This window comes from Panonychus citri, unplaced genomic scaffold (genome assembly GCF_014898815.1).
Source record: "Panonychus citri isolate SS breed McGregor unplaced genomic scaffold, ASM1489881v1 Contig00134, whole genome shotgun sequence".
Classification (NCBI taxonomy): Eukaryota; Metazoa; Arthropoda; class Arachnida; order Trombidiformes; family Tetranychidae; genus Panonychus; species Panonychus citri.
Window position 1 is genome coordinate 506,194 of NW_026515539.1, and position 15,088 is coordinate 521,281.

General features: G+C 31.3%; 2 protein-coding genes across 4 annotated transcripts in view; one reads left to right on the forward strand and one right to left on the reverse strand.

Moving 5' to 3' along the window:
- Positions 1-1,332: 1,332 nt before the first annotated feature.
- The window catches only part of LOC128391062 (T-box transcription factor TBX2-like), a 35,548-nt gene continuing 21,792 nt past the window's right edge, over positions 1,333-15,088 (forward strand). Inside the window, exon 1 of one of the 2 annotated variants that reach the window (XM_053350905.1) lies at positions 1,333-1,888. In XM_053350905.1, the coding sequence (XP_053206880.1) occupies positions 1,644-1,888 (245 nt within the window). In that variant the 5' untranslated portion in view covers positions 1,333-1,643. The remainder of the gene's footprint in view (positions 1,889-15,088) is intronic. The other variant, XM_053350904.1, reaches the window with a different exon arrangement.
- Positions 1,883-3,042, reverse strand: LOC128391063 (uncharacterized). Of its 2 annotated transcripts, XM_053350907.1 has the most exons (3): positions 2,688-3,042; positions 2,292-2,486; positions 1,883-2,219 (listed from the first exon to the last, which is right to left on the reverse strand). In XM_053350907.1, exons 1-3 carry the CDS (start codon positions 2,700-2,702, stop codon positions 2,181-2,183), a joined length of 249 nt encoding a protein of 82 aa, XP_053206882.1. In that variant the 5' UTR covers positions 2,703-3,042; the 3' UTR covers positions 1,883-2,180. The 2 variants fall into 2 exon arrangements, with proteins under 2 accessions (XP_053206882.1, XP_053206881.1); XM_053350906.1 differs by having other exon boundaries at positions 1,883-2,486; positions 2,688-3,033.

Here is a 15,088-nt window from a genome sequence, read left to right on the forward strand (position 1 = left end):
TTAAATCAATTGGTCTATTTGCAAGTAAAGTGATTACAAATCTCATCTTTTTTTTTTGTTTCTTTGCAATGGTTTTTTTTGTTTCTAAATGACCGGAAGTTGATTTGCAAAACTGTTGACCTTTCCATCAACATCAACATTCAAGTTAATGTAAACACGTTAAGTTGCAATAAATTTAAACAATCAACTTTGCAAATTGACAATTTACCTCGTTGAGGTTTTTTTTTGAAACATTAAGGTGACTTTGAAGAGGCCTCATCATCATCATCATCATCATCAACAACAACAACAACAACAACATTAGCAAAGGTAAAACTTGAGTTAATTGAGACAAAATGTATTCTGGTCAAACATTTACTCAACAAGAAGATGAAAAAAAGTAACAAAGTTTTTTTAACCAACCACTGGACATCCTCATCCTCATCATTTACTTGAAAGGTATCAACTTGATTGCCTTTTGTGTTCATATATATCAATTTAATCTGATTATCAGAACTTTGTTCTGGTCGATTTTGGTTAAGATTTTGTATGATGATGATGATGATGATCAAACCAAGGAAACTACCTTAATGATTCTGGAAACTACATGAAAACATGAAACTAGAAATAAAGTATAACATGGTTTCAATTGTTTTCCAATCTCAAGGGTTTGGGATAACAATTGATGATAATCATGAACATGATGAGCATGTTAGCTGATTATCCATGTGAAAACCAAAGCCTGTTCCTAACCAGAGGTTTTCTCTCCTCCTCCATCACTCACCCTGAAAATCCCTCATCAAGTTTTCCCTTCAAAATTTTGTTCCAATTTTAGTTTTTTTTTTGTATAACTTTTTTTCCCTCCTTCGATTTATTTATCTTTCCCTTTCTTAACCATCCTTCTCCACACCATCACCACCTACAACTACCTCTTCCCCTTCACATCTCTCTCTCTCTCTCTTTGTAGTTTCACTCATTCCACCCGCCGGGCAAAAAAAAACAGAACTCACAACAATTGTAATGCTACAAGATATTGACATTTAATGTAATATATAAAATAACATGTAACTTTATACCTTCCATATCTTTATACATTATTACATGAAGACAATTTTACAAAATTATCCCTATAGGTACAAGTAATGATGATGATGATGAAGATGAGGATGAAGAAGATACTAGTTAATTCAATGAATTTATCATCACTACTATTTGTATTTCTCATCCCATTGTAGCTCAAAGACACTCCCTTGGTAACTTTTGCCTCTCTCCCTCTTCTCTCTCTCTTTCTCTCTCTCTCTTTCTCTCTCTCGTTTTTTTCCATCCTCATCATCTTGCTTGTCTTCTTTCACCGTGTTTATAGGCAGATTAAGTTGAAAGAAGGTGGAGTTTCATACCACTTCCCACCTCCTCCATTTTTGGGTTGGATGAGGTGTCCGCCTTCGAACCTTAGTTGCTAAACAGCGCAGCTAAAAACTTATTGAATCTGCTCCGTCTCACAGTTTCCCGTCATTTTTAGCAGAAAACGATTCAACATTCGCACCTCGTAGGATATTTTCACTCTTTCATCTTCTTTTTTCTCTCTCTCTCTCTCGCTCTCTCTTTTTTTCTCTCTCTCTCTTTCTTTATCCATCTATCTCAGTGTTTACCTTTATTTCTGTGCTATGGCATATCAACAACCATACTTTTTTCGTCCTCCGGATTTTGATTATCGTCAACATCATTATTTCTCAGCATTATCAACCTTAGAATCCCATATTCCAGGATTATTTACTAATTCAGTGAGAGCCGAACAACCAGTGGACGATGATGGAATCGAAGATGATCCAAAAGTGTCACTTGAATCAAAAGATTTATGGGAAAAATTCCACAACCTTGGAACCGAAATGGTCATCACAAAATCGGGAAGGTGAGTGTCCAAAAATTTCTTCAATATATTTACTATTCTCGAGGATAATTATTGTGATTGTTCAATTGGACTCAAGTCTCAGTTTTCCTTTGGAACAAATTTTCCAACAATAAGAGACAATTGTGTTTTTCTTTCTCTTGTTGATTAACTTAACTGTTAATCGGTTAATCTCTATGAGACTCACTCAGTTATTGCAAACTCGTAGAGAGAAAAATTGAAACAAGAAAAAACAATAACATCAATAACCAAGAGAGAGAGAGAGAGAGAGAAATAAATGAGAGGGTTTTAACTTCTAAATCGGTCTATGAGCTCCCATTTCTCGTGATTTAACCTGAGCACGAAGAGAACAAAAAAAAAGATTATAAATTTTGAATGAAATTGTCATCTGATTAAGTCCACTAGCCATTGAGATAAATTCGGAATAGGAAATGTAACCATCATGATCCCATTCAACTCTTTCGATAATTTCATCAAGAACTTCACGAGGAATATCTTCTTCGAGCCTTTCATTTGCTTCCATGATACGACGTCTAAATGCACCGATTGGTATTCTACCATTTCCATCTGTGTCATATTTGTCAAATACTGATTTCCAAATCTACAGGTAGAACACAACAAGTTATAAAGATTGGAAGATGAAGCGGGAGAGAAAATAAAGATAAGTTAAGTAACTAGGAAGATGTTGACGAAGATAAATTAATATAATATTGATTGTGAAGATTTAGAAGGAAATTAGATTTTCGAGGTGTGTTGGTAGATCAAGATTGAAAGAGTAACCAAAATTAGTTAATGTACTTACTAATATGAGAAACATTGGAACCAGAGGTGATAATTGATGGAGGTTTGGGAGATGAAGTTGATGTTGTTGAGTAGATTGATGATGAAGGTGGAGGAGAAGGTGATGAAGAGAAAAATATTTCAGGTGGTGATGAAGATGATGGAAATAGAAGTTGAAACAATTAACCAAAAAAAGAGATACATGAAATGGATCAATTAATATTTAGCTTTTTTTAAGCTTTTTGAGAATTTGAAATTTTCCAATCTCAAGACAAATAGATTTTTAAAATTGGTTTTAAAAAATTACAAGATATTCAACTAATCTAATTGAAGGTTAAGTAGTGAAAGTCATTAAGTAGTTAAAAATAAAATGGATTAAAAAATGTAAACGTAACTAAATTAAATGAAAATGAAAGAAAAAAATTGGACAATTTAATTGTTAGGACAAAGAAAACATTTCAACATTTAAAGAGCGAAATTAGTGAAAATAGTCAAGCCGAACGACTAAACGTCGAGCATTTTGAAAATGATTTGTTTACATTTAGTTGATTCTCTTTGAAGGTGTTTGTTGTTTTCTAAGTGAATTAAAGTGATTCAATCAACAATCGATGAAGACTAGGATTGTATAAGAATCGCAAGAGTTTAACCCTTATTATCGTGGATTCTAATCTGGTGATAGCAATAAGGTTTCCTAATGAGAATCCATTTTTTCCCAAAACCAAATCAACTCACAGACAAGATTAGGATTACGATTCTGTGGATTATGATGTTAAGTTGGTGACTGAATCTTAATTGATATTTGTTAGAAAAACAAAAGATTTATATTGAGAAGATGATATTTACGTTACGTATTTAAGTTTAAGGTTCGAACATGTAAAGTTTTCGATTAACATAATCACCTAATGAACCGACGAAAAGAAACTCACCAAGTCTTTTACCTCTTCTCTTTTAACTTGATTAACATTGAATTTCATTCATGATTAAACATTAGATTTACTCATGGACAGTTAGAGTAGAGCTGAAGACAAGAAGAAATAGAAAAAAAAACTTCCACAGAAACATTAGAATCAAATGCGAAGCTTTTGTTCATTTTCGATGCTCAGTCTTGTTTTTCTTTCGAAATTCTGTTTTTCTATCCTTGTTTCTTTTTTCTCTCTTATCCCACTCTGATCATCATTTTCTTCATCTTCTTAATCATCATCAATTTCTCTTCTTTTTTTCTCAATTCACAAAGAGGATGAATGAGAGAGAGAGAGAGAAATTCATTCAAGTAGCAAACTTGAAATCTTCAGTTATTTCTCCTCAGTGTTGTGGTGGTGATGGAAAAGAGGAAAAGAGAGGGTGAGAGAGTGAGTGAGAGAAAAAGAGAGAGGAAAATAAAGTAAGTGATGATGATGATGAGGAAGATGATGAAAAAGGATCAATAAGTAAAGCCTTTTGCGCAAGTTTCTTCAAGTTTAGCTCTTAATTTTCTCGGCAAGTGCTTGATTCCAATTGGATGGAAATTCTAATGCTTTGTTCAAATATCCAATGGTAACTCATTCGATTTCACTATTTCCCTTGTTTAGAACATTTTTTCTTTCGAACATGTATAACCATTAGAACTTTTTTGATACTTTTCGCAAATAATATGAGTAAACAGGAAAGAAAAGACAAGATGAACAAAATTATTCTAATTTCAATACATGTTCGAAACACGAATCTTCAAAGTTCCAGTGCGAAAATTTGTTGAATCGCTTGTACGTATATTGGATTTACCGTTATTCTGTTCAAGAAGAAGGAGAAATAAAAAATGGTCGACAATTTTTACTCTGAATCTTTTTTTCTGTATCACAATCGACATGAAATCAATGTTTTCCCTCATGTTTGGATCAATAATCATGCAATTAAACTAATTCTGAAGATAATGATTATCATTATTATTATGATGCTAATGGTTAACAATAATAATAACTAAATTGCAACAATTGATTCAATGATCAATGATTTTGTTTTTCAGATATACAAATGTTGCAATTGTAGGTTAGGTTTTCATCTGCAAACACGCAAACGATTTTGCCTTTAAATTGTAAATAATCAACAAAACTTTTTCCAACAATAAGAGACAATTGTGTCTCTTTTTCTTGTTGATTAACTTAATTGTTTACCTATTGATTTAATTTATTTGAATTTCAATATGTATAGAGAACTAGAGTTTACTGATTTAATTAACTATTGTAACTGTTTAGCTACTGGAAATGTTTAACTCTTAATTGTTATCATTGATTTTTGTTCAATTTTCTGTAATAAGGTTTCCCAAAGAGGAAGATTTATTTTGGTTTTATTCGCGTTTCTGTCTTCATATTTTACTCAAAATCAAATCAACTCAAGGCAAGATTAACATGATTAGGGTGATTATGATGAGAAGTAGGAAGAGGAAGGAGGATGAGAGAAGATGGAAGAGGCAAAATGAATAGATGGGAATTAAGTAACTCTCTCTCTGTATTCTAAGGTATATCCACTTAAAAGATGAACAGAAAATCATCATTTACTTTTTTCTACCTCCATTAAATTTCTTTATTGACGATCTCCCTCTCTCTCTCTCTCTCACTCACTATTTCTCATCCTCATCTCTTGATACTCCAACGTCATTATACTGATGATTCAAGTCTTTTTTATTACACTTACCATCATCATCTTTACCATGATGCTTTTTCATGAGACGTTTTTTTCATCTCTCAACAAGATGAATCCATTTTTTTTTTCATCTTCAGTCTCAACATGTATGATGATGATTTTGCTTCGTTCTCATTTTCATGAGCCTGCTCAGTTTTCATTGTCATCATTATCCATGTTATCTTCATCTTTTTCATCTCTTCGTCTTCTTGATAAATCTGGCTTCTTATAACTAATACTTTCTAATACTGTGGGTGAAAGTGACGGTGGTGCTGCTGAGATAGGATTATATTTCTCATCCTTATCAGATTCTTTTCGAGGTGACCTTCTCTTCGCCATTTTTGTTTCTTCTTTCACTTTTCTTCTCCATTTCTCTCTCTCTCTTTCATCATCATCTCTCACCCACTGATTATCCATTTGTAGCATAACAAGACCAGCATGACAATTTCAATTGATGAGAGATGATTTTTTTTATTCATCCTCATCCTCATCCTCATCTTGCTTCTGATTCTGTTCAATGTCATGAAACAATATCCAAGAGAAGAAGATAAATCTTCTCTTCCTCCCCCTTCTACTCCACTTTCATCTTTCTCTCTCTCTCATCATATTGACTAAATAGTAAACACTATCATAGCATGATGATGATGATGAAAATGAAGATGATGCTTATTATCATCTCTTTTATCTTTCAGCCATTTATTGGATTCCTTTTTATGATAACTTATATATTTTCTCATCTTTATCTCTTTGTCTATTGCAACTCTTTCATCTTTATCATCTTTATCATCTTACTTTCATTTATCTTCACTGTCTTTCCTCTTTATCATTGTCCATTTATTATCGAGGTCATTCATTTAAACGGTCATTTTCAATGTCCAGCTAATATTTTATTGAATTAACTCACAAACAATCAACAATAACAACAACAAGATTAAACCAGCATTAAGTCAAGATGATAATGATAATAACTGATTAAAATGCTTTAATCTCAACTTGTCCTTTGTAATGAAAAACATTGCTCTCTCTCTCTCTCTCTCTCTCTCTCTCTCTCTCTCTCTCTCTCTCCAGAAAACTGACCTTTTCAAAGACAGAAAGTTAATATATCCGCTTTCCCTTTCAATCCAATGGTCACAGTCAGAAAAAGTGAAACAGTTAAGGTTTGACCTTCTCCTCCCTCGAAACTATTTAACAGTAAAAGTAAATGACCAGTCAAACTGACCAGTCAATATTATTACCAACCATTACTTTCACTATTCACATTAATCAGATACCAAAGTGCATGTTTGTCCAGTGTCCATCTCTCTCTCTCTCTTAACCCCTTCCCACCCACCTATTCATCCACTCTCTCGAACTCGTTATTATCACTATTATTATCATGATCTCTCATTTAAAATACATTTAACTCTTCATCTTCCCATCACCATCTTTCATCGTCTATCTTTCTCTTTCTCTTTCTCTTACTTTTACTTTCATATCATCATCATTACTAAGTGACCCTTTAAATCAATAATCACTTTCAATTCTTGACCAAATCGCCATTAAATCTCCCTCAAAACAATTTCTCAGCAATCTAATCAATTTAAACTAATGTGCATCATCCTCATCTCGTCATCATCAGAATCAAAATAGATGAAGATATTATGTTTATCTCTCTCTCTCTTTGAAAGCCAGACAAGCACATGCTAAAGATGAGGCAAGATGATGATGCAAAAAAAGAGATGAAGATAATTTTTGGAAGAGAAAAAATTTCTAATGAATCCAAGTTGTTGTTGTTGGTGTGTTAATGAATTTTAAGTTTTTTTTCATGAAAAAAAACATACATAAACCAACAAAGATCACGATGATGCTTATGATGAAAAGGCAATCTCATCATCCGTTATCATCAACAGTATCATAATCAACATCATCATTGGTGATTTATTTTTAAATCATTCATATAATACATTGTAAGTCTCCGAAGTGGATGATCAAGTGAAATGAGGTTATTACTTTTCGGAGGAGGTTAAGTGGAGAGGGCAACTTGCTGAAGGTGGGGTGGGAAGAGGGAGAGGATGATGATGATGATGATGTGGTAAGCAGTTTGTATATTATCATCAAGAGTAACATTAATTATTGATGATATTACATCGTCATAACTGTCAACAAGATGAGCATGAAAATGTGTCTTTATGTTGAAATTTTGCTCTTTCACCTCAATTGTAACATTATTGTCATTTGATTGTTAACAAATGATTTAAATGATAAGATGATTAGATAGATTCATTTGCAACAATTGGCTCATCTTAAATTGTTATCAAAATTGTTGATTGATTGTTAACAATTAACTTTGATTACTTGGGTGTTGATTCAAGTTATTGATCAATTTACTTGTTTGATGCTTCCTAATTTTTTTTTGGCAACTTGATGATATTAATTCACACAAATTACAATTAAAAACACCAATAATTAACTCACTAATTGTGAGGATATATTAACAATACCAAGTGAACAATCAAATCAATTAGTTAATTGTTTGGTTGTGGTTTTTAACACAAACTTTGTGGTTGATAAAGTTGACAGTTTGTTTTTTTTGCTTGGTGTTTGTTTGCTTACAGTAAAGGCAGAAAAAGTTGATTGTTTGTTAATTGTTACTGTTGATTTGATGCCAATTGTTGTTAAATTGTTTACTTTTGTCAATATTGCACATTGGCACTTTGTTTTTCATAACCATTCATTTGCATATCTTCAATATCATCAATCATGATCGTCATCATCATTAAGTTGATTGTTGATTATGATTGTTTGGAATCATCATTAACAGGGAAGCAAAAAAATTTATTACATTTTCCTTTTCATTTTTTTTTTCCTCATTCAAGTTTACCTGGAGAGAGAATCAGTAAATTGTTGAAAATACTTCAATACTTGAAGGTGATTGTTACCTGTTTTTTTATTACCTTACCTGAGTTTTTTTTCAAGATGATGATGATACTTATCATTAACTGTATTTGCATTTTATTATCATTAGAAATTCAAATAAAATAAATATTACTTTCAATACAAGTACTTATAACTATTGTGTATTTGCAAGTGGATATTTGTTTGAATGGTGATAATGGTCAGTCTACAATTATCATTGGACAATCATCAACATTGCCAAAAGTTACACATCAAGGTGACTACACTGACCATCAATGATAATCAGTGAATAAGTTGATAATATGGTGATTCTGGTGATTATCATCATCATTTGATTGTTGTTGTTTTTGTTGATAAAAATATATAATAATAATTAATGATGAGATATGAGAATTTTTTTTTGTCAGTTTATCATTGTGATTGTATCAAAATGATTGTGATAACAATTTAAATCATTACAATATCAACAGTTAAGGTTAGATAAGGTCTTTTTGTTCAACCAATTAGTTAATTGTCCAGAATAAAAAAAAATAACTTAATCTTTAAACAACAACCTGATACATTTTCATTGTTGTTGATTGTTGTGTGAAGGTAAATGATCAACCAAATGATGATTATCATTATAATCATTGATTTTAGATTGTGATTATGAATATATCATTAATAATGATTGTGTGTGTGTATATTAATATAATCAAGATGAATAAAAAAAATGTCAAGTCAATTGTTACCATTATAATTGCCGCAAGGTAACAAAATGATTGCTATTATTAATAAAGCATCTTCATCATCCTCATCATCTTGTGAATTAAAATTCATCTCTCTCTCTCTCTCTCTCTCTCTCTCTCTCTCTTGGATGTTTATCCTTGGATTCTCCCTGGAATGAGTTATATATTTTCGAGATGATAGATGATAATTTCCAATGTAAACTCAAGAGGTGGGAGATTGATGAAACCTTATCATGTTAACTGTAGTTTCTAATTTAGTTGGTGATTAATTGATTAATATTGAGCAATTTAACTTGTTCTAAGTTTCGAAAACTTCAAGTTGAAAACTTTTTATTTTGTGAGAAAAAAAGTTCTAATCGTCATTTGTGTTTTGTTTTAGCTCAATTATTTTTGCATAAAATTAAACATAATCAATAGTAAATTAATTAGTAAATAAATTGATCCTGTTTTTCATTGATTATTTATCATCATTTTAAAGATGATAAATTAACATAGTCAATATATTATATATATATGAAGATAAGATCTGTTTATCAATTGATTTGGTCAATCAATCATTAGCCATCATCATCAACATCATCTTAGAGGGATGTTGATGATTAGATTGAGATTGAGAAAAATTAATTGATTTGTTAATTTAAGGCAAGTTAACTTTATGGTGGGAAACTAATTGAGTGGCAATTTTTTAATCATCAAGGTAACATGATGATCATCATTTTCATGTATATAGAGTTTCTTGAATAATATAATCTTCATTGGTATTAAGGATATTGGATTAAAAGTAAACAGATATGATTTGGTTAACCGGAAATAGGGAGGAAACAAGGATGCAGTTAATTTTGTATTGTCATCATTATTCTTTAGCATCCTCATCATTTTTACTTCTCTCTCACTCTCATTCAATTCAATTATGATGACACACACACACACACGTCAACTCTTCCCATACCTCAGCCACTCCAGTGAAAATTCAAACCCTCTGAGCACAAATAAGTCACCATGAAACTTTTGTCATTCTCATTCTGAGTTGTTCAGTTCACCATTCTGAACTTTTCTCCATGATTCTAATGACAATATAGTGAAAGGATAGAGACAGAGAGAGAGAGAGAGATGATAATAGAAGCTATTGTTTTCATCATCACCATCATCCTCTCTCTAGGAGAGATGATGATAATCACCAAAGATTAGATTGAAGGGAAATTATTTCTTTCGCTTCTTAAAACTAACAATACAAGTGTAACATTGAAACTAATTAATTATCTTAGATTGTTGGAATCATATCAAAGATGATAATCATTTTATCATCAAGAAAAAGGAGGAGTAGTTGATATGATGTAATGACAAAAGGTTCTTCCTCCTCCCTCTTTCCACCACTAGCATTTGTTTATCAATATAATATGATAGAGAGAATGAAGAAAAAATAATTCCTCGTACATAATGAATAATATTTATTTCCATGTATTTACTTATATTACAGTTTTCTCCTCCCACTCTCACTATTTAATATTATTCCACCTCTACCATGAAAGATTAGGTGATAACCAATGAATGAGATTTGTTATTACTTGGAATTAACTTATGAATGAAATTAGAATAGAAAAAGAGAGAAAATTACAAATTCGATTGCAACTTTTTGTTTAAAGGTCAATCTACCATTTCCTTGGTATCACAAATCACTTATTCTTATTATTATGAGTTGACCATTGGTCACAGTAGTTGGTAAATCATCAATGTTGGTGATGATACAGGAAGATGATGATTTACATTTGGAAAGTGAAGAAGAAAAAAAAAATTTCTCTCTCTTTCATCATCTTTTCAAGTCTCGTGGCAACATTTTCATCACTCTCAATGATAATCAATGTATCATCATAACCCACCCCACCCTTACCATCATCATCTTTCATCCTCTATGATGATGATGATGATAATGATTATCATCATCATCACTCATCATTTGTGGCCTAATATCTAATAACAAAAGGGAATCAATTAGATGATGAAATTTTCAATGGAAATGAAAATTTCTTCCCATGTTTTGTCAATATCTCATATCCAATTCAAATAATCATCCTTATCAATTGTTATCATCACGGATCAATTGAAAATTAACTAATCATATGTATATTTATATTAGTTAATCAATCATCAAGTTAAACCAGCAAATGATTAGTTTGATTGCTGGTAAATTGATAATATTACAAGTTGTTAACATTTCAACTTACTCTACTCGTCTCAACAATTTACTCTCGGTTAAATGATTACCTTTCAATTAAACTTACAAGTCAACAATCAAAGTTAATTGTTTTTAATTATCATTCAAATATAAGGTTACCTTGCGAAAACAAAAAGTTATTATATCGATATGATTAAAGTTAATCAATTGCAACAATTACTTTAAAAAAACCAAAGGTACAACAAGGTAATTGATACGAGGAAAATGTTGATAATAATAATTATCAATGGTAGATTGTTTTAGAGAGAGAGAGAGAGAGATTGGAAGATAAAGAAAGAAGATAAGAGAAAGAAAAGAAAGATGAAGATAAGGAGATGAAAATTATGATGATGAGAGAAGACAAAAGAAGAGAGAGAGAGAGAGAGAGATGGCGAGAGAGCGGGAAGACAGAAAGGCAATGTGGAAGGTGATATTTTCTTGATTAGCTGTAGAATCGAGGTAAACATTTCGGAGAGAGAGGAAGATAGGTATTAGTGTGTCTCTCGCCGGCATCTTCATATTCATCTTCTTATCACCTTGCAAGATCTTTTTTTCCTTATCTTCCTGGCTCCTCTTTCTCTTCTTGCACCGAGCTGAGCTTAACTCACACACACTCTCATCCCTTATGCCTCTCTCTTCATACCCGGCGAGAAGTGGAAGACATTTTGTATTTTAACATCTCTCTCTTCATCTCTATGGTAAGTTAACAATTGATTAACAACAATCAACTCCGATTGTTGATCGTCAATTTTTTTCTTCTACTCTCTTTCGTCAGTAAGAAAATGTCAAGTTTAAGTCTCATTTGGAAGAGAAGAGAGAGAGAGAAAGAGAGGGAGAGAGAGAGAGAGAGAAAACGGAGACGATAATCTCCCATTACAATAATCCACAGGGATTAAAACACTAATTGTAAGAAAAATATTAAACCTACTTTTAATACTATGGATTTTACTATGGAGATAATATTTAATTGAAAACTTTTTTATCCATTTCATTGATCACTCAATAACAAATCGTTGCCTTCATCATGAAATTAAGGTGTTTAAATCATTGATTATAAATCATTTGAGTTTTTTTTCTGGTTCATGTTAAGTTGATAAAGTTTTACTTATTATTTGATAAGTTAATTGACTCATTTATTATCAGATGATAACAGGTAAGTTGTAAGGTAACTCTCAGTGTATCTGATATATTATATAAGACATGAATCATCAACAAGTAATCATTAGCATGATAATTAAGTTAATCATATGAAAAATGATCGGAAAACAAGTTACAATTAATTGTTGTTGTTTTTTTCTGTTGAATTATGTTAATCATAAACGTAGTAATTGACAACGTAAACACACAGAAACATACACCAGGTAAATATTATATTCTTGTTGCATGTTGATCATCATTTAGAATTTCAATTGTTACCTAATTGTAATTACGAACAGAAAGAAAAAGGAAAACGAGAAACTTTTCTTGTTATTCTTACATATTAACAACAAATTAGATTAGTTTATGATCTCGAAAAGGAACAAATTAAAGTTAATTATCAACAATCAGAAAAATTTTTCATCATTTTCTGCGCTTTTATCATGTTGATGATGAAAAAACAAAAGGTAACATCATAAGTCTAGAGGTTAACAGGTAATTGGAGAGAAATTATTACTTTGAGAGAGAAATGAAAAAACAAATTCGAAATGCGAGTTCTAAAAGTGATCTAACCAGTTCGCCAATTCTCATAATAAATATATATATTGATTTAATTGCTTATGATTAAGTTAATTGTTTGCTTGTTGCGTGTATGTAACAGTAATCAGAAAATTGGAAGAAGCAAAATTTTGGCAATAACTTTGATCCATTTCATTTGTAACAATTGAAACCTGACTGAACATATTGACCATCATGATCTTTATCATCATGTTAAAAGTTCATGATTTAATACTTAAAAGGTATTTCCGGTCATTGGAAAATAAGATGAAAAATGATGATAAAGTGAAGATGAAGATGATGATACCTGAGAGATGAAATTGCGTGTAAGATGAAATATGAAAGCTTGAGTTTGGATTAAAAATGAAGATGAATTAACGATCGCCTGCAGAGTTGCGTCGACAGAAGATGAGACCCGATCTTTCATCATATCTCATCATCATTTTTTATCTTCATCCTCGAATATCTTGTTTTTATTTTTCTCTCAATGGAAGAGAACAAAAAAGATGAGGAAGATGAAGGAAGAGAGAGAGAGACCACACACAAGCACATTGAGTGAATTTCGTTTTTGATATTGGGAGAAGATACAAGTTCCTTCATCATCTTCATTCTCTTTCTTATTCTTCTCTCATTCTCTAAGGAGATGAAGATAAGAGTATGAGAGAGAGAGAGAGAGAGAGAGAGAGAGAGAGAGAGAGAGAGAGAGAGAGAGAGAGAGAGAGAGAGGTGATAGGAAATAGAATAGAATTAGAAGAAGAAGAGAGAACTTGATTTCGATTTTTCCCTTTTTTTGACAGACAAAAGCCTTTCAACAACAGATTCAAATCCATTTTCAGGGATTTTACCTGTTCTGTTGATTGTTACCTTGATTTCTTGATCATTGTAATTGATACTCTGTATCTTAGCTACGTGAATTTCAATTCATCTACATTTTTTTTGAGGAAATCAGAGCTTCCTGAATATTGTTCATTGTGAAGTGAATTTCCTTTTACTTCATAGCCTTTGGTCAGATTAATAATTGATGATAATATTGATCAAATGTAGTTGATTGATTATAATTATAATGGTATGAATTTTGTTTTCAACTCAAAAAAAGTAAACAATGAAAAATTGAAATACAATTTACTGTTTAATTGTAAACAGTCAAATGATAATGTTGTTGATCAGTTGATGATGAAAATAATGATGAGGATGTTTCAAAACCCCAATTATTATTTAAACAGTTGTAATAAACTCAAGTCTTAGGCTACTAGTCAATGTTTTTTATTAATTCTTGTGTAAATTTATTTAACAATCAACAACAATTTACTCTGTTGATTGTGTTCAATTGTTAATGATTGTTGTTTAGTAAGTGAGTGTGTATTTAAGGATGATTTTTTTTCCTTCTCCCACCTCGACTCAATCTCCTCTCTCTCTCATTCTGAATGTTTACTCTTGGACTCTCTAGAAAATGAATAATATATTGTAAGAAGATGATAGATGATAATTTCCAATGTAAACTCAAGAGGTGGGAGATTGATGAAAAAGGAGGAAGATGAATGAATCCTTATCATGTTAACCCCACTTTCTAATTTAACTTTTGTTAAGTACTTTTAAATTAGATTGATTTTGATCCCTTTATGATGATGACGATGATGATGGTGGTCCTTTTATCATCATCTTCTACCTTCAATCCCACCCTTACCCATAGTTTGCTAATATGTTTATCACATGGAAATTGATGATGATTCTGATGATGGAGGCAAAGAAAACGAAAACCAAACTGATAGAAATCTTTTGAGGTTTGTTACTACAAATACACACTGATGGTGATGATAAGATGATGATGATAATACAATATGACAGAGAGAGAAAGATTTATATATATACAAAAGGAGGAGGAAGATGAGGGAGGGATGAAAAATCAACATTCGATGGACAAAAAAAAACTTTTTTTCTTCCATCAATACCTAACAAATGATACGATAAAAGCATCCAAGCTCATCTGATGAGGTTAAAGCTCAAGCTCTTACGCTTAAAGTAAAAGATTTGTATCTCTTTGAGGATTAATAAAATGATGAAGATGCTCATCATCTTCATCATCAAACCTTTATAAGGTTGATATTATTATTTTTTTACTCCACACTCACTGTAAATGTCAATATGATGCAGAAGCACAAAAAACGGATGCTTGTGATTACCAAGGTAACTGTTAACCAAATTGGATTCAATTGTATTTGGGAACATGTTTGTTTGTTG